The sequence below is a fragment of the Rutidosis leptorrhynchoides genome, chromosome 2, assembly GCF_046630445.1.
Source record: "Rutidosis leptorrhynchoides isolate AG116_Rl617_1_P2 chromosome 2, CSIRO_AGI_Rlap_v1, whole genome shotgun sequence".
NCBI lineage: Eukaryota > Viridiplantae > Streptophyta > Magnoliopsida > Asterales > Asteraceae > Rutidosis > Rutidosis leptorrhynchoides.
In genome coordinates, this window is record NC_092334.1 from 659176296 (window position 1) to 659197730 (window position 21435).

Below are 21435 nucleotides of genomic sequence, written 5' to 3' on the forward strand. Positions count from 1 at the left end.
AAGGTTTAGGTATATCCCATCCGTAAATTAATAAAACTTGTGTCATATTTTGTAGTATTTTGTATAAAAAATAATACTATTTCGTACCCCTCTGCTAAAACATCAATAAGCTATAAAGCTTAGTGAGAATAAACATACTATATACATACATATGTATAAAATGAATACGTATCACCAACACAAGTAATAAGCACATACCACATCCTGGTATAACTAAGCAAAGCTATACATAACGTACCACCATGTTAATCCGCAAGATTAACTACAACAACAACAACAACAACAACAACAACAAAAACAATATATATATATATATATATATATATATATATATATATATATATATATATATATATATATATATATATATATATATATACATCTACCAAAAATCCCAAGGTCAACCCCTTAACCTCAAACTTATGAAGGCCGACCGAAACCACATGCGCCCAGTGAATCCGAAACCACACGCGATTCACCACCTTCACCTCTACGACGATAGGGTTGGCTGAAACTACACGCGCCCTAGTGAATTCGAAACCACACGAGATTTACTACCATAAGTCATAACAATAATGGGAATGCCCGAAGCTACACGCGACATCGTGAATCCGAAACCACACGCGATTCACTAGTGAAGCCGAACTTCACGAGAATCACTACCTAAATCACCTCAACAACATCAACGGGGTTGACCTACTTGTCATTGTGAATCCGAAACGCACGAGATTCACTACCCCAAGGTTGGTAACACAAAACGCACAAACGTGCCACGTGGACCCAAAACTCATAGAGTCCATCATCCTACGCACATGTAAAGTGAACCCGAACGTACAAGGATCACACTACCCCACCCGCACCCATCCTATACATACATACGCATATAATATATTTACACTCACCTTAGCGCCTTGATAAAAATGCAACCGAATAATCCGCAACTCGTCAATGGAATGTACCTATTTCATTTATCACATAACAAACAACACAATTAGGGTGGATTACAAACCAACCCAAATTGACTCTTAGTGCAATTTTGACCCAATTGCACTTCCAAGCCCAACCAATGCCCAAACTAACCAATAATCACTTAACGCTAGTGAAAATGGCCCTATAATGCCAATTAAACCAAAACACAAGCATTAAACACTTATCTTCCTCAATTTGACCCATAAACCCTAATTTTGACCCATTTCAGAATCAAACCTTTACATACATCCATTTAGGTTCCAAAATTTCATAATTACTAAACCTAGTGATTAAACCCGAATTACAAGTCCTAAACATGATTAAATCATCAACCAACCCAAAACCCACCAACAAGGGTCAACAACACCAATTACTAGCTTCAAACTTTCATTAATGAGCTAGATGGTTTTCTCAAGAACTTACAAGTTCAAACCCTAACTTTGAATATCAAACTAGCAAATTAAATTCGGAGTTAGAACTTACCACCATTACTAAAATGTAGCTAGGAACGAGATGAACAACTTTAACACTAGCACTTTAATGAGATTCCCACTTCTTCTTCTCCAAATCAAGCTCTCTCTCTAAAACTCTCTTTCTTACTCTAAGAAAGGATGAGACGGTTTTGTGTGGGTGAAATGAGATCCAAGGCTGAGTTTGGATCAGTTTTAGTGACATCTCGCGCCTGCGAAATCATCCGTCGCGACCGCGACATCCCAGATTCAGGATACTTTTGTTTTTCAGGGACCGAAGTTGTCTGATTCTGATTCTGATGTAAAATCTGAAAATGAATAAGTATAGGTAGACTTTTAGTGACAGTTTCTGATGCATATATTTACTCACACTTTCTAATACATAAAATTCAGGTTGTTACATGCAGCTATGCGCATCATTAACATGCATGCATCCAAAAACATATACACACACACACACACACACACACACACACACAGACAGACATACCCAAACAAACTCATAATAATAATAATAATAATAATAATAATAATAATAATAATAATAATAATAATAATAATAATAATAACTATAATAATAATAATAATAATAATAATAATAATTATAATAATAATAATAACTATAACTATAACTATAACTATAATAATAATAATAATAATAATAATAATAATAATAATAATAATAATAATAACAATAAGAATAATAATAATAATAACAATAAGAATAATAACAATGACAATAACAACAAGAACAATAACAACAACAATAACAATAACAACAAGAACAATAACAACAACAATAACAATAACAATAACAATAACAATAATAATAGAAAGGGCCCTACTCGACTAGGCTTATTCTAGCTAACCACGCATCCCTACCAGAAGTCATGTCCTCGGTCAACAGAAGCTCCCTCATGACGATCCTTATTCTATCCTCCCACCTACGAGAAGGTCTACCCCTTCTCCTAACGTCGTCAAGCGTGATTGCCTCGACTCTCCTAACTAGGGCTATAGGTGGTCGCCTATGCCCAAACCATCGAAGTCGTCATTTTCTTAGCTTGTCAATGATGCTTCTGACTTCAAGCTTTTCCGTAAACACACCATTTGGAATCATATCTAACATGGTTTTACCACTCATTCACTTAAGCATTCTCATTTCTGCCACCTCCATCCTTCTCTCTTAGGCCTTCATCATTAGCTAACATTCTGATCCGTACAATATGGCAGGTCTAATTGCCACCTTGAAGAATTTTCCTTTCAGTTTGAGTGGTATATTCTTTTCGCACAACACCCCTTTCGCTACTCACCACTTCAACCAACCTACCTTATGACAGTGGGTCACGTCCTCGTCTATCCTCCCTGATTTGTGAAGGACTTGGCCTAGATATCTAAACGAATCTTATGGATGCAAGATCTGGTCCACAATGCTAATATTCACTCTAGCATTTTGTTCATCCTCCGTCCTGTGGAAATTACACCTAAGATATTCCGTCTTCTGTCTACTGATCTGTAGTCCATTTGTTCTAAGGTCTCCCTCCATTGCTCTAGTCTTCTATTAAGCTCCTCTTTGGATTCCGATGCAAGCACAATATCATCGGCAAAAATTAAACACCGAGGGATGCACTCTTATATTTCTCGAGACAACTTGTCGAGGATCAAAGAAAAAACGAAAGGGCTAAGGGCAGATCCTTGGTGCAGACCTACTTCTATCGGGAAATACTCTGTGTTTCCCACAGGCGTTCAAACGTAAGACTTCGCCCCTTCGTACATATCTGTGATAACTCTAATATATCTACTTAAAATACCTCTAACATTAAGCGTCTTCCAAATCAACTTTCGTGGAACACAATCATAGGCCTTTTCTAAGTCTAACAAAACAATCTCTAGCCTCTTTTGCTTTTCCCTATACTTCTCCATAAGACTCCTTATAATATGAATTGCCTCCATCGAAGAGTGCTCTGGCATGAAACCAAACTGGTTCTCGGAAGCAGTAGATTCGCGTCGAAGTCTATTCTTGATCACTCTCTCCCAAAGCTTCATAGTAGGGGTGTTCATCTGTTTGGTTAAAAACGTTTAAACCGAAATACAAATCGAAACCAAGCCGTAAAGATCTAAACTGAATTTGTAATATGGTTTTCGGATCGAACGAAACCTAAAATCGAATTAAAATTCGGATTTCAGTTCAGTTTTTGGTTTTGAAATTTCTAAAATTGGTTAACTGAAAACCGAATATAAAACCGAATTCAATTTAGACATTATTAAATTAATATATTAAGTTATTATTATTATTGCATACATGTATTAAATATATGATTTGAGTACTTAATTTACCTTTTCTAGTCAAAGTATGTTTTCTCGGATTTGAAATTGTATATAAATTATTAATTCATATTTTTTCTAATTTCTTTCTCTCCACATTCTTATACACGTAGCCAATTTAAATCGACTTTCTCTTGGTTAATAATTTTGTTTATTTTCTTGATATAACATGTATTATATTGTGATACTTTATAAGCTTATTGTATTTTGTAAATTTGTATATATACATTCAATTATATATATATATATATATATATATATATATATATATATATATATATATATATATATATATATATATATATATATATATATTAGTTTAGTATGATACATTAAAAGCTTAATACAATATTGTTTGTTCATCTCTTAGGAAAAAAGTAAAAAATTGATTTTCAAAGTTAAATTTGGTTTTAACCGAAACCAAACCGAATTCAAATTTGGTTTTCGGTTTAGATTCGGTTTTAGTTTTGATATCTGAATTTGATTTCGGTTTGATTTTCGATTTTGATTATAAAAGTTTAAAAATCGAAAAAACTTAACCGAATAATCCGAAAAACCGAAAACCAAACCGATAAACACCCATAGTTCATAGTATGACTAAGTAATTTTATGCCTCTATAATTACCACAAATTTGGGCATCCCATTTATTTCTGTAGATGGTGGTTGACGTGTCTTTTTAACAAGACGTTTAGAAGCTATAAAATGCCTACGGAATGGAGACTTATCAAGATACACCATCATCTCCAAGGAAGCGCCACGCTTCTCTCGGAATCTGGTCTGGTCCAACCGCTTTGTTTCTCCCTATCTTTTGTAGTGCCAATCTTACTTCTTCATGGCTGATCCTCCTACAGAAATTGTTGTTCTGGAATTGTTCTATACCCAAGTCCTGCAGATCCTCTCGATGCCCGGGTACTCCACCAATGAAAAGAGATGAGAAATACCCTTCCCATATTTTCCTAATTTCGTCTTCCTTCACAATAGTTTGGCCGGCTTCATCTTTGATAAACTTGATGTTATCTATATCCCTCCTTCTACGCTCTCTAGCTTTTACAATCATGTAAATATCATTTGCTCCTTCTTTAGAGTCTAGTTTTTGTATACAAATCTTCACATGCTTTATCTTTTGCACATGCAACAGCCTTTGTGGCTTCTCTTTTGGCTTCTTTATATTTCTCTTCAGCCCTAGTTCTATCCCCGGGTTTTCTCTCCCGACATATAATGAGCTCCCTAAACCTCAGTTGCTTAAGCGCAACTTTGGTTTGAACCTCGTCACTAATCCACCATGATTCTCTACTAGGCCTATGTCCTTTCGAAGTCCCTACTGCCACCCCTAAGGATTCCTTGGCTACCTCTCTAATAATGGACGCCAGACTATTCCACATCTTATCCGCATCAACATGAGTATCCATCTCCGCTCCTGCCTCAACTCTTTCTAAAATTGTAGATTTAAAAGTTTCAGCCTTCTCTTCATTCAGATTCTTCCATAGGATTCTAGGCTGGGCGGGTCTCACACTCTTGGTAACTCGTCTCTGTAGAACTAAATCCATGACCAATAATCTGTATTGGGAGGAACATGTCTAGGTAGTCAGGGCCTTATAGTCTCCGCAAGACCTAAGGTCCTCCTTATGAAGCAACATATAGTCAATCTGTGTACTATTCCCCCCACTATGGAAAGTTGCAAGTTGAGCATCCGTCTTCTTGAAGAAAGAGTTTGCAACAACCAAATTGTGGGCAACAACGAATTTGAGAATAGGGCGCCCTTCTTCATTTCTAACTCCGTACCCAAAGCCCCCATGGACTCCCGCATAGCCATCCACATTGGTTCCTATATGTCCATTAAGGTCTCCCCCAAAAGCGATTGATGGTCAGCAGGGCACCTCCTCACAACCTCATCCAACGATTCCCAAAAATGTTTCTTATCATCTTCGTCTAAACCCGCATGAGGTACGTAAGCGCTAATGACCACAAAAGTCTCCTCCTGTATAACTAATCTAACCGACATAATCATATCGCTACACCTATCCACACCCACAACATGGTTCCTATAACGATGTCGTATAATGATTCCTACCTCATTTCTAGCTACTCTAGAACCTGAAAACCACAACTTGTAGTCATCAATAATAACCGCATCTTCACTCCTCCATCTAATCCATCTAGTCTCTTGAACACACAAAATATTCACTTTTCTTTTAAGTAATGTATCTACAAGCTCACGTGATTTGCTAGTCAAGGATCCTGCATTCCAACTCCCCACTCTAATCCTAACCGGGTTCAGTAGCCTATCACCTCTTCTAAACCCTCCTAGACCTACGTGCTGCTAAGCTAGAAGGACATTGTTGGTTTTGTTTTTGATAGAAAAATTGATATGTTTACTTTGTGAAGGATGTTATCCCACATCGGTGGGAGGAAGAAGTTGGAGGTGGGTGACTTGGTTATAAAAGGAGGTCATGGGCATCATTCCAACTTGCACCAATCAATACACTTTAAGTATTTGATTATTTCTTTCTTTCTTACCCTTATTTGAAAGTTGTATTAGTTAAATACTTTGAAGAGTGTAGTTGGCTTAAGAGAGTTGTCTATGTCATTGTAACAATTTGTGATATAGTGAATTTCTCTCTTTGGGGGCCCGTGGTTTTTCTCCTGTTTTGGAGTTTTCACGTTAAATTCTTGTGTTGTGGATTGTTCTAATTTCTTTATTGTTTTTCATTGGGCGTTTGTTAAGAATTAGTGAGGCCGTAATTTTCCAACAGCAGACATGACCTCAAGTAACCATCTCTACACGATAAATGAAATTAAAAAACTATACAAGCAGTAGTGTCAATATATAATAGAATAAAATAAATATGAATACGCACTTAATTAATAGCACAAAATTTAAAATTAAGCGATAACAGTTGCACCAATATCATTCACAATAGCACCAGTTTTTTTCTTTCTTTTATTACAAACGGTAATAACAAGTAACAAGTCAATATAATAATAAAAGTAACAAGTGATAATATGTATATATAAATATGTAATCTGTGATATGAACATTAATTAACATTTACATGTAATTTTTTGCATTTAAATGTATGAAAACTATGAAATTTAAAAGTTCTCGCAGTTCTCGCTTTTTTTGTAGTTCTCGTTTGAACCTGCCCATATATATATATATATATATATATATATATATATTGTACAACTTTTTTTTGGTAAGCAACGAATCCCCCATGTACAAGCACATTGACTCCCCGTAGAGGATAAAATTTCAGGTTATTAAGCCCCCCGAACGCAAGACATGGTACCGGGTGACTTGCGCATTATGCGCACCCTCTGGTCATATTCCCTTTCTGAACAAATTGACACAGTCAAGAATTGAACTCAAGTGGTGTGTTTCATTGGACAACTCGGATAGTGTGCTTCTTGTACAACCTTTAGAAGTTTCAATATTATAGAATATAGGGCAAATAGCCTAAAAATATAACATTAAGGGTGTGTTTGGCCGGGAGCTTTTTGAAGCTTTTTGGAGCTTTTAGCTTTTAGTTTTTATAAAAAAGCTCCAACATGATAAAAAGCTTCGTTTGTGAGAGGAGATTGTAGCTTTTTGAGGATGAGAAAAAGCCCCTTATGAAAACGCTGATGCATCTAGCGTTTGATATTGTAAAAGAGCTTTTTGATAATTAAATTACTTAAATAGCCTTCCAATATTTTAGATACTTCCCACGTAATTCAGTTACCTTCACCCTATTATAGCCCAAACCCTAAATTGCAATTTGTTTCTGTGCTCGTTGCTTCCAATTCAACGCCGCTGCAATAGTTTTTGAGGTAAACCCTAATTATTAATCGTATCAGAACGTACCTTTGTAATCAAAATTCTTTACTTCTACGCATGTATTCTATTATCGTGCCCCAACCTTGTAATCATGTTTTTTTTACTTCCACTAATTGCTAATCATAGTTGTCTGTTGTTGACTCAATTATTATATGAATTGAAAGTGTGATTAAATATCATACGGGCTCGATTATTTTTATTCATGTTTATTTTATTTATTGTAAAGTTGAAAAGGAGAAGGTTAGCATATGTCCGCCGATGGTTAACCGGTATATGACGTAGAACAGTTATACTCGTATTTGATTTTTGTAAACTCTTGAATTATTTGTAAAGAATGATAAAAAAAATAAATGAAGATTATATAATGTGAGGTAACAAGTAATGATATGTAAGTTGTTGATCAAACTGTTCTTATTTTAAAAATCACTATACTTATTTTGTAGAGAAAATACTAATCATACAGTATAATGATGGTATGTTCTCAGTTACGTTTGGAGAGATATAGATGATGATAGGATAATTATATAAATGTGTTTGTATCAACCGTATGCATAAGTGATGATTGGAAATAATGATATGATAACTAACTAGTTGGGCCAGCCCGCGATGCTGGGCCAATTACAATTTTGGGCTTTCTGTTTGGTAAAGAATATTAACTTTTTTTTTAAAAAAAAAAGTATCCGCTGGATTCAAACCTAGGGTGACTACTTATATAAGGAGATAGCCAACCACTGAGCCAAGATCGCTTCTTGTAATAATGAGGAAGCAAAATGTACTTATCCATTAAAAAGCGTTGTGAAGAAAAGCCAAAAAAGTTACTGTAGTTACTGTTCATAAATTCTCCAATTGAATATATATACAATATAGATAATGATATATAAATGTGTATGTAATTTTATTTAAGTAATTTTTCTAGTATCCATTTTTGTCATTTTACTTATTTTATAACACCTCCAGCTACTTTGCCAAACAATTAAATACATTTAAAACGCTTTCAGTTAAACGCTTGCAGCTAAACGCTTGCAGCTTCTAGCTACTTTTGCCAAACATAACCTAAGGTCAAAATTTCTCAATAAAGGGAATGTCACTTTTTTTCATTTCCCAAAAATGTTCCTGATTTTAATTCAATGCAAAGAAAGGACTATGATTTGAAAAAAGTTCAATAAAGGTAATTTTGGTCCAAGTGTGCAGTCACATACACGCCATGTCATTCTACCTTTTTTCAGGCAGAATCCTTATTTGTGTTCGTAGAAATCAAGGATCCTAAATTCTCACCCAGGTATGTTAATACTAAACTGTCCGATTCCATTACATGTCAAGTTTGGGTAGAGGAATTTGTTGATGTTCCTAGCGTTAACAGGTTTGATGAAAACGACATCATTAAACTCCATAATGACTCAATCTGTCCCCCGCACGTCCCAATTTTTGAGTCCTTACATGATACTGATCACCCTGATCAGGTGCTGGAAAATGGGTTGGAAGATGGGGAACTTTTTGTTTTGGGGGGGGGGGGGGGGGGGGGGGGGAGGGGGGGGGGGGGGATTCAAATGTTAATGGTGACACCCCCAATGATGCAAACTGAAAGTCAACCTTGTGAGGATGGAGTTGTGACAAAAGGAGGCGAGCCTACTACATTGGTTGGGTTCGAGGGCTCGGCGAAAGAAAGGTAAAGGGGTGGTTGTTTGAAGGTCTAAGTTTGATGGTTAAGTTTTTTCGTTCGTTAATTTTTTATTTTCATTGAGCTCTCATTGTTTTTGTATTTGTATGTTTGTTTGTAGAGGTTTTTGTGGTGTTTGGTCTCGGTGCCTCTGTTTGTATCCTTGTTCCGAGTCTTCATTTTTTGGATGAAGGTCTCGCGTTTTATAAAAGTTGCGGTTTTTAGAAGAAAAAAAAAAAAAAATTGAATCAATTTAAAGATAATATAACCAAAGAACCATCAGGTAACATTTTTTGTGGGGACAAGGAAATACTCAATTCAGATTTAAGTTATTATTATTATTGTGAAGTACTAAAGAGTACAGGAAAGCTACACACCATTGACATGTCACATTCACCCCCACCAACTTTTAGCATTCCACCCACTACTACCCATAAAACTGTACCACCAGTTTCTACTTTTTCTAATTTACATCCTATTCCCCAAGCCCTTACCAATATAGCCGATTCTCGATCTACCTATTGACCCAAATTCTTCCAATGTGCATGTTGGTTGTGAAAAGGATTGTAGATCTTCATGTGCTATTATCCTCAAAAATATTCAAAAAGATAAGGATTTAAACTTATACCAACTCTCTTCTTCAAGCCATAGAAGTCCACTTAAATTAAACTAAACAAAAGCTAAAAAAAATGATTTGAATGATGAGATTATCAATGCTACTGATCTGTTTGAAGTTAGTGTTGAATCCGAACTAGACGAAACCTGTGACTTCACAAAAAATGCACTAGCTAGTAAAAACAATGGTTAAGCTACCGTTTCCAAAAAGGTTCAAAATAAAGATGACTTCAAGAAATTTGGGGAACTTATGAAAGGCATTGAAGGTGACGGGCTTGAAGCATTCAAGAAGAAGAAAATTTAACAGAAAAAGGGCATTGAAATTGGTTATTCCAAGCTTTTTTAGTAAAACAAACACGGTTTCGTTCCTTCAAGGTTTCTCATGGATGAGTTCAAATGGGTTTTGGTCCCAAGTTTATCAAGTGTCCATTTGGAAGGCTCGAATTGACGCAATATTCAACTCAAGTTTTATTCGTTGGTCCTCTATGGCGCGGGAATTCAAGATGAAAGTTTTTCATTGGGATTCTAACTCCAAGTTATGTTTCGGACACCAAACTTATGTTTGGAACGCCATGCCGAAGATCCTAATTGGAGACGCTTAATGTTATATTTAGCCTAGTCAGTATGCATTCTCAAGTGTTCATGTTTAGTTAGTCAATTTCATTTCATGTTCTGTTTTATTGTATCATCATGGTTTGAATCATCTCTTTGATGATTGTTTATTAATATACAGTTCTTTTTCGCAAAAAAAAAAAAAAAAAAAAAAAAAAAAAAAAAAGTAGAAGCCACCCGATAGTAGCTTTTCTTTAGGAGCTTCGTTCTTAGTTTCCTTCAGTTTGAGATTTAATCAAAATAATACTCTTAGAGCATAAGGTATCTGTCGTCGATCTCAGCATCCATCACCGACGCAGGCCAAAACCGGATACCGCCACAACGTCGATCTCACCATCCATTTCCATCGTCTCCCACCCAACGGTGGGTTTTTGTCCTTTTTGTCCTTTTTAAATTATTCTATTTTCTTATTGTTCCACGTCATATTCGGCTCTGAAATGGTTACCGAACGACACCCCACTTTAATCAATTTCAAGGTCCATTTTCGACACCGAAATGAACCTTGACAAACAGACACAGGAACCTAGTGCTCTTAGAGTCTTATGACTTAACCGACTTTGTAAATAAATTTCTTGCCTTTCACCTAAAATTTATAACCCCATTCTTGTAATTATCCAGGTAAAATAATTTTAGAGATAATATATCACACGAAGAATTTACATATCAAACGAAGTAACACAAGCTGTTCTATTTGGTCATGGTATGCACATGTATACACAGATTATCTTTAGTTTAGTTGTTGTAATGTTAAAAAAGAATAAGAACATACAATTTGGTATTTTAGACGTTTTCTGAAGAATGTTACCGGAATTTTGGAGAAGACGATGACATGTCATCCACCTAATCAGATGTGATCAGGTGACATGCATCTATGTGGCTGCACAATTGAACCAATATTACCTTTATTGATTTTTTTTCAAATCATAATCCTTTTTTTACACCAAATCAAAATCAGAATCCCTTTCGAGCAATGAAAAACGTGACATTAGCTTTCAGTGGCGGAGCTACGTATGGAGTAATGGCGGCACAGGCCACCAGTCAATGTTTCTATTGAAAATTTGCATTTCATAGATATAAACGTATACTTGTTAGCTTGGTTGGTTGTGCCCCCACTCATATAAACGCTTGGTTATGCGTTCGAGTCCTACGACTGTCTTTTTTTTATTTTTATCTAAGGAATATTACTCCGTATCTCTTAGCATGTTCTAGTTATAATCATCTACAACTGTCTATATATTAAAACTAGATTTTAAGAGTCCGTGCGTTGCACGGTAGCTCTAAAAAATAGTTTTCCTAATCGTTAATATTTGTACAACATTGTTTGTTGTTAATAGCAGTTTTATGACAAAACACTTTATTATACTGTATATGTATTGAAATTAAAGAAATGTTAAAAATGAGTTATTGATAGTTGTTCTAAACTAAAATAGGTAAAAACAGACTGATACAATTTTGTGACAAGTTTTCAGCAAAATCGAAGTTCCGAGTGTAGCATTTGATGTAGAAAGTATGGTAATGAATGATGAGTTATGATCTTGTATTTCAATGTGATTGTTTTCACTACGACCATAAAAAATGAGTTATGATCTTGTATTTCAACGAAAAATATTTGTATGATACACTTACAAATGACGAAACAGTATACTAATAATATGTATATTGAAACCAAAATTATTGTATATTTAAGTATCGTAAATGCTATGAATGGATATACTGAAAACTATACAACGTGCATACCCAGTTTGATGGATTGAAAATTATACTTGAAACCTTAAATCCTACATGGATTGCAAATTATACTTGAAACCTTAAATCCTACAACGTGCAAGCTATAACAGACACTTATAGCTTGCACAATATTTTCCAGAATTATTCATATCACACCTTTTATCACGTTACAATATCACCACAACCACCAAAACAACTATATACACTTTGATCAAACCAACAACCCATAAACATGCTCCCATCTAGTGGAGGCCCTTGAGCAATAGTTAAGTCAATAACAGAACCACCCATAAACATTCGACGTTGCCAAAACTATAGAAAATTATATGTTGCGACTAACGATGAAAATTTTGACCCATTCTTTGAGGCAAAATTGTAGAAACCACCTGAATAGTTATTATATAAAAATCTATATTTATTATTTTGATGATATACATTGTAGTACTCTGTTAATAAACTCTGAGTTTTTGAAATACGATCGGTGAAAGGGCTTAATGTGATTTAATCATAAACCTGATGATGATAGTATCCTTGACATCACAAATGATTTAACGAACGAAACCGTAAAAGTACCTAAGAATATTGAAGATAAATCTGAGAGTAGAATAATGGTGATTGCAATAATTGAGAAATCGAGAAAATCGAAATTGAATAAGTTCCTATTAACTTCATAGCTTGAATCTTTGTGAAAGGGATAGACGACATCGTCATTCATGTCTGGATGATGAATAAAATCCTTGAAACACTCACTCGATTCGTAATATACTATAATAACAATCAACCATTTAATTTTAAGGATCAACATAAGTATTTCCAAGCTGCAAAATAAATTAAGTATTTGTAGACCAACTTCACATTGAAGAATGTCACCAAGCAAGAAGACACATATATTCCTTTCTTACGATAGATGGTCAATCAAATTCATTTTAGGCTTGAATTGCATAGAGTGACAAGCCAGGCTCATTTACTAAAACCCCCTAAGATTTGTTCCTGTAGCACTTTACCAATAGCTCAACTAAGTAAAAGTGCAAATAAGTTCACATATTACATTTTTACTTATATTTATCATTATAAAATTAATTCACAAAGAAGTAATAGTAGCATTACATGATAAATGTTATACAATAATCATATCTCGACAATCACAACATCACCAGTAACAATAACAAAACGAAATAGTGAAGTAGTAATTTTAAATCCCTTTAAAGGATTAACCATGATCACTTGAAAAACTCAAAGTTATGGTATTACAACGACAAGTAAAAGACATACATACATTTTAACACTAAATAGTAAAAATAGTATGACCGATATCATTATTTAACATTCAACTCACAAATCACAGCATTACAAATTTTTAACTACAAATAACAAATATAATTTAAAGAAGTTAACTGAATGATACATAAGGAACAAAAATTTACCTGTTCATCCATTACAATCGCTTGATACAATATCAGCTTCATATCCATGTCCATCTTGAACCTTCAACAGCGACAATTTCACTTTGATCCGAATTATGTTATTGACCAATAGCTATAACAGAAAGATTAAGATTAACATTAACATTAACATAATAATTCAAAGAAGGATAATTAAGATTAAGAATAATAATATCAAGGTAGTAGTAATTTGTTAAAACATCTATTGGTTGTTTAAACTCAAGGATTGATCATTGTATGTCATGTAAATCGTATAGTGCAATGTAATCGGAAACGGAGAAGCACAAAGAAGACAATTGATTTCAATAAATCTTACTGATTAGAGATAGTCAAGCGGATACTACCGAATTTCTGTTAAATCAGAGATAGTCAAGCGGAATACCTGTAAAATAAGAAATAGTAAATAATAGTAGTAAAGAAAAATAAGAAGGTAATAAGATCATTAAGTGTAGATCAATTTTTTTGTTGATAAAGTAGATTTACTATCAAACGACCTATTTGAACTTGCCTTAAAGAAATTACTATTGTTTTGACCCATTACCCAGACTGCCCGCATTGGCACGAAGAACAGGGAACAATTACATTTCAAATTAAACAAAGCTCAAGCATATCACTTTTTTTTTTGGGTAAGCAAAGAAACCCTCCTATGAATGAGCACATTGGCTCCCCATAGAAGGTAAAACCTTGGGTAATCAAGCCCCCCGAGCGCGAGACCTGGTACCCGGTGAATTGCGCATTATGCGCACCCTCTAGTGTCACTCCCTTTTTGGACAATCTGGCATAGCCAGGAATTGAACCCGGGTGGTGTGCTTCATTGGGCAACTCGGTGGCCACTCAGGCTGTAGTGACCCGAACTTTTCCATATTTATATATATTAATTGAGATTGATATTTACATGATTAAATATTTCCAACATGTTAAGCAATCAAACTTGTTAAGACTTGATTAATTGAAATATGTTTCATATAGACAATTGACCACCCAAGTTGACCGGTGATTCACGAACGTTAAAACTTGTAAAAACTATACGATGACATATATATGGTTATATATATAGTTAACATGTTTTTATTATAAGTATGTATCTCATTAGGTATTTTAACAATGAGTTATATACATAAAAATGAGACTATTAATTTAAGAAACTCGAAAACGATATATATAACGATTATCGTTATAACAACGTCTTACTAGGTACATATGAATCATATTAAGATATTGATACACTTGGTTAATTATGTTAAATGATAAGTAAATATATTATTAAGTGTATTAACAATGAAATACATATGTAAAAATAAGACTACTAACTTAATGATTTCGAAACGAGACATATATGTAACGATTATCGTTGTAACGACATTTAACTGTATATACATCATACTAAGATATATTATATATCATAATATCATGATAATATAACAATTTAACATCTCATTTGTTATAATAAACAATGGGTTAACAACATTCAACAAGATCGTTAACCTAAAGGTTTCAAAACAACATTTACATGTAACGACTAACGATGACTTAACGACTCAGTTAAAATGTATATACATGTAGTGTTTTAATATGTATTCATACACTTTTGAAAGACTTCAAGACACTTATCAAAATACTTCTACTTAACAAAAATGCTTACAATTACATCCTCGTTCAGTTTCATCAACAATTCTACTCGTATGCACCCGTATTCGTACTCGTACAATACACAGCTTTTAGATGTATGTACTATTGGTATATACACTCCAATGATCAGCTCTTAGCAGCCCATTTGAGTCACCTAACACATGTGGGAACCATCATTTGGCAACTAGCATGAAATATCTCATAAAATTACAAAAATATGAGTAATCATTCATGACTTATTTACATGAAAACAAAATTACATATCCTTTATATCTAATCCATACACCAACGACCAAAACCACCTACAAACACTTTCATTCTTCAATTTTCTTCATCTAATTGATCTCTCTCAAGTTCTATCTTCAAGTTCTAAGTGTTCTTCATATATTTTACAAGTTCTAGTTACATAAAATCAAGAATACTTTCAAGTTTGCTAGCTCACTTCCAATCTTGTAAGGTGATCATCCAACCTCAAGAAATCTTTGTTTCTTACAGTAGGTTATCATTCTAATACAAGGTAATAATCATATTCAAACTTTGGTTCAATTTCTATAACTATAACAATCTTATTTCAAGTGATGATCTTACTTGAACTTGTTTTCGTGTCATGATTCTGCTTCAAGAACTTCGAGCCATCCAAGGATCCGTTGAAGCTAGATCCATTTTTCTATTTTCCAGTAGGTTTATCCAAGGAACTTAAGGTAGTAATGATGTTCATAACATCATTCGATTCATACATATAAAGCTATCTTATTCGAAGGTTTAAACTTGTAATCCCTAGAACATAGTTTAGTTAATTCTAAACTTGTTCGCAAACAAAAGTTAATCCTTCTAACTTGAATTTTAAAATCAACTAAACACATGTTCTATATCTATATGATATGCTAACTTAATGATTTAAAACCTGGAAACACGAAAAACACCGTAAAACCGGATTTACGCCGTCGTAGTAACACCGCGGGCTGTTTTGGGTTAGTTAATTAAAAACTATGATAAACTTTTATTTAAAAGTTGTTATTCTGAGAAAATGATTTTTATTATGAACATGAAACTATATCCAAAAATTATGGTTAAACTCAAAGTGGAAGTATGTTTTCTAAAATGGTCATCTAGACGTCGTTCTTTCGACTGAAATGACTACCTTTACAAAAACGACTTGTAACTTATTTTTCCGACTATAAACCTATAATTTTCTATTTAGATTCATAAAATAGAGTTCAATATGAAACCATAGCAATTTGATTCACTCAAAACGGATTTAAAATGAAGAAGTTATGGGTAAAACAAGATTGGATAATTTTTCTCATTTTAGCTACGTGAAAATTGGTAACAAATCTATTCCAACCATAACTTAATCAACTTGTATTGTATATTATGTAATCTTGAGATATCATAGACACGTATACAATGTTTCGACCTATCTTGTCGACACATCTATATATATTTCGGAACAACCATAGACACTCTATATGTGAATGTTGGAGTTAGCTATACAGGGTTGAGGTTGATTCCAAAATATATATAGTTTGAGTTGTGATCAATACTGAGATACGTATACACTGGGTCGTGGATTGATTCAAGATAATATTTATCGAATTATTTATGTACATCTAACTGTGGACAACTAGTTGTAGGTTACTAACGAGGACAGCTGACTTAATAAACTTAAAACATCAAAATATATTAAAAGTGTTGTAAATATATTTTGAACATACTTTGATATATATGTATATATTGTTATAGGTTCGTGAATCAACCAGTGGCCAAGTCTTACTTCCCGACGAAGTAAAAATCTGTGAAGGTGAGTTATAGTCCCACTTTTAAAATCTAATATTTTTGGGATGAGAATACATGCAGGTTTTATAAATGATTTACAAAATAGACACAAGTACGTGAAACTACATTCTATGGTTGAATTATCGAAATCGAATATGCCCCTTTTTATTAAGTCTGGTAATCTAAGAATTAGGGAACAGACACCCTAATTGACGCGAATCCTAAAGATAGATCTATTGGGCTTAACAAACCCCATCCAAAGTACCGGATGCTTTAGTACTTCGAAATTTATATCATATCCGAAGGGTGTCCCGGAATGATGGGGATATTCTTATATATGCATCTTGTTAATGTCGGTTACCAGGTGTTTACCATATGAATTATTTTTATCTCTATGTATGGGATGTGTATTGAAATATGAAATCTTGTGGTCTATTATTATGATTTGATATATATAGGTTAAACCTATAACTCACCAACATTTTTGTTGACGTTTTAAGCATGTTTATTCTCAGGTGATTATTAAGAGCTTCCGCTGTCGCATACTTAAATAAGGACGAGATTTGGAGTCCATGCTTGTATGATATTGTGTAAAAACTGCATTCAAGAAACTTATTTTGTTGTAACATATTTGTATTGTAAACCATTATGTAATGGTCGTGTGTAAACAGGATATTTTAGATTATCATTATTTGATAATCTACGTAAAGCTTTTTAAAACCTTTATCTATGAAATAAAGGTTATGGTTTGTTTTAAAAATGAATGCAGTCTTTGAAAAACGTCTCATATAGAGGTCAAAACCTCGCAACGAAATCAATTAATATGGAACGTTTTTAATCAATAAGAACGGGACATTTCAGTTGGTATCAGAGCGTTGGTCTTAGAGAACCAGAATTTTGCATTAGTGTGTCTTATCGAGTTTGTTAGGATGCATTAGTGAGTCTGGACTTCGACCGTGTTTACTTGAAAAATGATTGCTTAACAAATTTTGTTGGAAACTATATATTTTTAACATGTGAATATTATGTGATATATTAATCTCTTAACGCGTTTGATATTATGTGATAGATGTCTACCTCTAGAACAAGTCCCATTGACTCACCTAATAATAATGAAGAGTCAAATGTAAATTGGAATGATTCGTGGACTGATTCACAAGTTCCCGAAGAGGAACCGGAAGAAGAGTTGGAACCGGAAGAAGAATCGGAACCGGAAGAAGAATCGGAACCGGATGAAGAAATAGAACCGGTGGGGGAAATAATAAAACGGTTAAGTAAAAGAAAATCCTCAACCAACCGACCAAGGTTAATTATGGTCAATGGTGTTTCCGCCAAGGAAGCAAAATATTGGGAGGATTACCAATTCTCCGATGAATCGGATTCCGAAGAGAATTCCGATGATGTTATAGAAATTACCCCAACTGAATTTAAAAAGGCAAAAGAAAATAATAAGGGAAAGGGCATAAAAATAGAGAAATCTAATTCCAACCCCGATGAACTTTATATGTATCGTCAACCCCCGAAGTCCTTAAGTTGTAACAATGACCCGGGAACCTCTAAACCACCAGGTTTTTCTAAACCAATGTGGATTACGACGGCTCGTATTAGGGGAACATCATATATCCCTAGAAACTTGGCAAAACGAACCAAAACCGAAGAAGAAGAAACGAGCGAGTCGGAATAAGATAGTTGTATTCGTGTAGTGTAATATATGTAATATAGTGTTCTTATGCTTTATGATATATGTAAAAATTGCTTGTATTAATAAGTATTTTTTTTATGAATCTAACTCTTGTCTATTTTACAGTTTAAAAACACAAAATGAATAGACAACCCAATATTTTAAGAGACCTACCCGGAGACATGATTGATGAAATCTTGTCTAGAGTCGGCCAGAATTCCTCGGCACAACTATTTAAGGCGAGATCAGTTTGTAAGACATTCGAAGAACGTTCCAAGAATGTCTTGGTTTATAAGAGACTTTCGTTTGAAAGATGGGGGATATCACATTGGGAAACCCATAAGTTACGATGTGTTTACTTTGACGCATATATTGCGGGGAACCCAAATGCTATTTTACGCAACGGGTTAAGAAATTATTTTGACTCAATATATCCGAATATTGGACTTTGTGATTTAGAAAATGCGGCTAACATGCAACATAAAGAAGCATGTTATGCTTACGGATTAGTAATGTTTGCTTCTCACCAAAGTGAGAACAAGAACATCGGGCTACAACTATTAAACAAAACGTTTCCACAAGTGACGGAGTCGGTAATTGGGGTAAGAAATGAGGTTTTTAGATTATTACGGGACTGTTGGACATTACGTAACCCTCGTCCCTTTGACGACGTTACAACACGCTGTCTTATCAACGGCCATAACGGTTATGTTCCACAAGACCAAGGATGGGAAGTAATCCTAGTAAAACCAGAATGCATGACTTGTTTCTGGACGTATGAATTACGTGTCTTTATTGCCTTTGCTGAACGACTTGTGTACTAGCTAGAATTATCTTCACAACCATCTTGTATCAAATTTATTGTGTGCTATATTTCATGCTATATGTAAAATAAGCGGTATTGTAAGTTTGTAAAATATTGTGTAAAAGTTTGAACGCGAAATATTATTATAATCAGTTTTTCATATAGAATTGTAGTAGTTGAATTGTATATTAGCTACTAAGTATGAACTTAACGGGTAGGTACTACCCGAATTTAAACTTATAAAACGCTAATATGAAGAAAAAGCTTTTATAAATGAATTCATATTATGCTACGAAATACTATTAACTACTCTTAATATTCTGTATGATTAACTTGTTCCATTTGACTATTTTGAAGGAAATGGCACCGACTACTCGACACACCGTGAATATGAATGAAGAGGAATTCCGTACTTTTCTAGCTTCAAACATAGCCGCAGTACAGGCTGCGCTACATACCAACAATAACCTTGGATCTAGCAGTACAGGAAATCGTGTAGGATGCACCTACAAAGAATTTACTGCCTGCAAACCTTTGGAATTTGATGGAACCGAAGGACCGATCGGATTGAAACGGTGGACCGAGAAGGTCGAATCGGTGTTTGCCATAAGTAAGTGTACTGAAGAGGACAAAGTGAAGTACGCTACGCATACCTTCACAGGTTCTGCGTTAACATGGTGGAATACCTATCTAGAGCAAGTGGGACAAGACGATGCGTACGCACTACCGTGGTCAGCATTCAAGCACTTGATGAACGAGAAGTACCGGCCCAGAACCGAGGTCAATAAGCTCAAGACAGAACTTAGAGGGTTACGAACCCAAGGATTTGATATTACCACGTACGAAAGACGATTCACAGAATTGTGCCTATTGTGTCCGGGAGCATTTGAAGATGAGGAAGAGAAGATCGACGCGTTTGTGAAAGGATTACCGGAAAGAATCTAAGAAGATATAAGTTCACACGAGCCCGCCTCCATACAACAGGCATGTAGAATGGCTCACAAACTAGTGAACCAGATTGAAGAAAGAATTAAAGAACAGACTGCTGAAGAGGCCAATGTGAAGCAAGTCAAAAGAAAGTGGGAGGAAAATGGTGATAAGAATCACCAATACAACAACAACAGCAATTACAACAATAATCGCAGCAATTATCCCAACAATCGCAACATCAATCGCAACTACAACAAACGGCCCAACAACAACAACAACAACAACAACAACAGCAACTACAACAATCATCCCAATAACAATAATAACCGCAATAACAACAACAATCAGAAGCAGCTGTGCCAAAGGTGTGAAAAGTATCACTCTGGGTTCTGCACCAAATTTTGCAACAAGTGTAAAAGAAATGGTCATAGCGCGGCGAAGTGTGAGGTCTACGGACCAGGGGTTAATAGAACGAAAGGAATAAATGGTGTCAGAACGAGTAATGGCGGAGCAAGTAGTGTCGGAGCAAGTTATGCCAATGTAGTTTGTTATAAATGTGGAAAACCGGGCCACATTATTAGAAATTGCCCGAAGCAGGAGAACATGAATGGACAAGGCCGCGGAAGAGTTTTCAATATTAATGCGGCAGAGGCACAAGAAGACCCGGAGCTTGTTACGGGTACGTTTCTTATTGACAATAAATCTGCTTACGTTTTATTTGATTCGGGTGTGGATAGAAGCTATATGAGTAGAGATTTTTGTGCTAAATTAAGTTGTCCATTGACGCCTTTGGATAGTAAATTTTTACTCAAATTAGCAAATGGTAAATTAATTTCAGCAGATAATATATGTCGGAATCGAGAAATTAAACTGGTTAGCGAAACATTTAAGATTGATTTGATACCAGTAGAGTTAGGGAGTTTTGATGTGATAATCGGTATGGACTGGTTGAAAGAAGTGAAAGCAGAGATCGTTTGTTAC

General features: G+C 34.6%; 2 protein-coding genes across 2 annotated transcripts; both read right to left on the reverse strand.

The window, feature by feature from the left end:
• Nucleotides 1–1570: 1570 nt before the first annotated feature.
• LOC139890194 (uncharacterized) lies at nt 1571–4819 on the reverse strand. The gene is made up of 3 exons (XM_071873091.1): nt 4496–4819; nt 3255–3497; nt 1571–1747 (listed from the first exon to the last, which is right to left on the reverse strand). Exons 1-3 carry the CDS (start codon nt 4817–4819, stop codon nt 1571–1573), a joined length of 744 nt encoding a protein of 247 aa, XP_071729192.1.
• A 768-nt stretch (nt 4820–5587) lies between these two features.
• LOC139890195 (uncharacterized) lies at nt 5588–13669 on the reverse strand. The gene is made up of 2 exons (XM_071873092.1): nt 13616–13669; nt 5588–6079 (listed from the first exon to the last, which is right to left on the reverse strand). Exons 1-2 carry the CDS (start codon nt 13667–13669, stop codon nt 5588–5590), a joined length of 546 nt encoding a protein of 181 aa, XP_071729193.1.
• Nucleotides 13670–21435: the final 7766 nt, after the last annotated feature.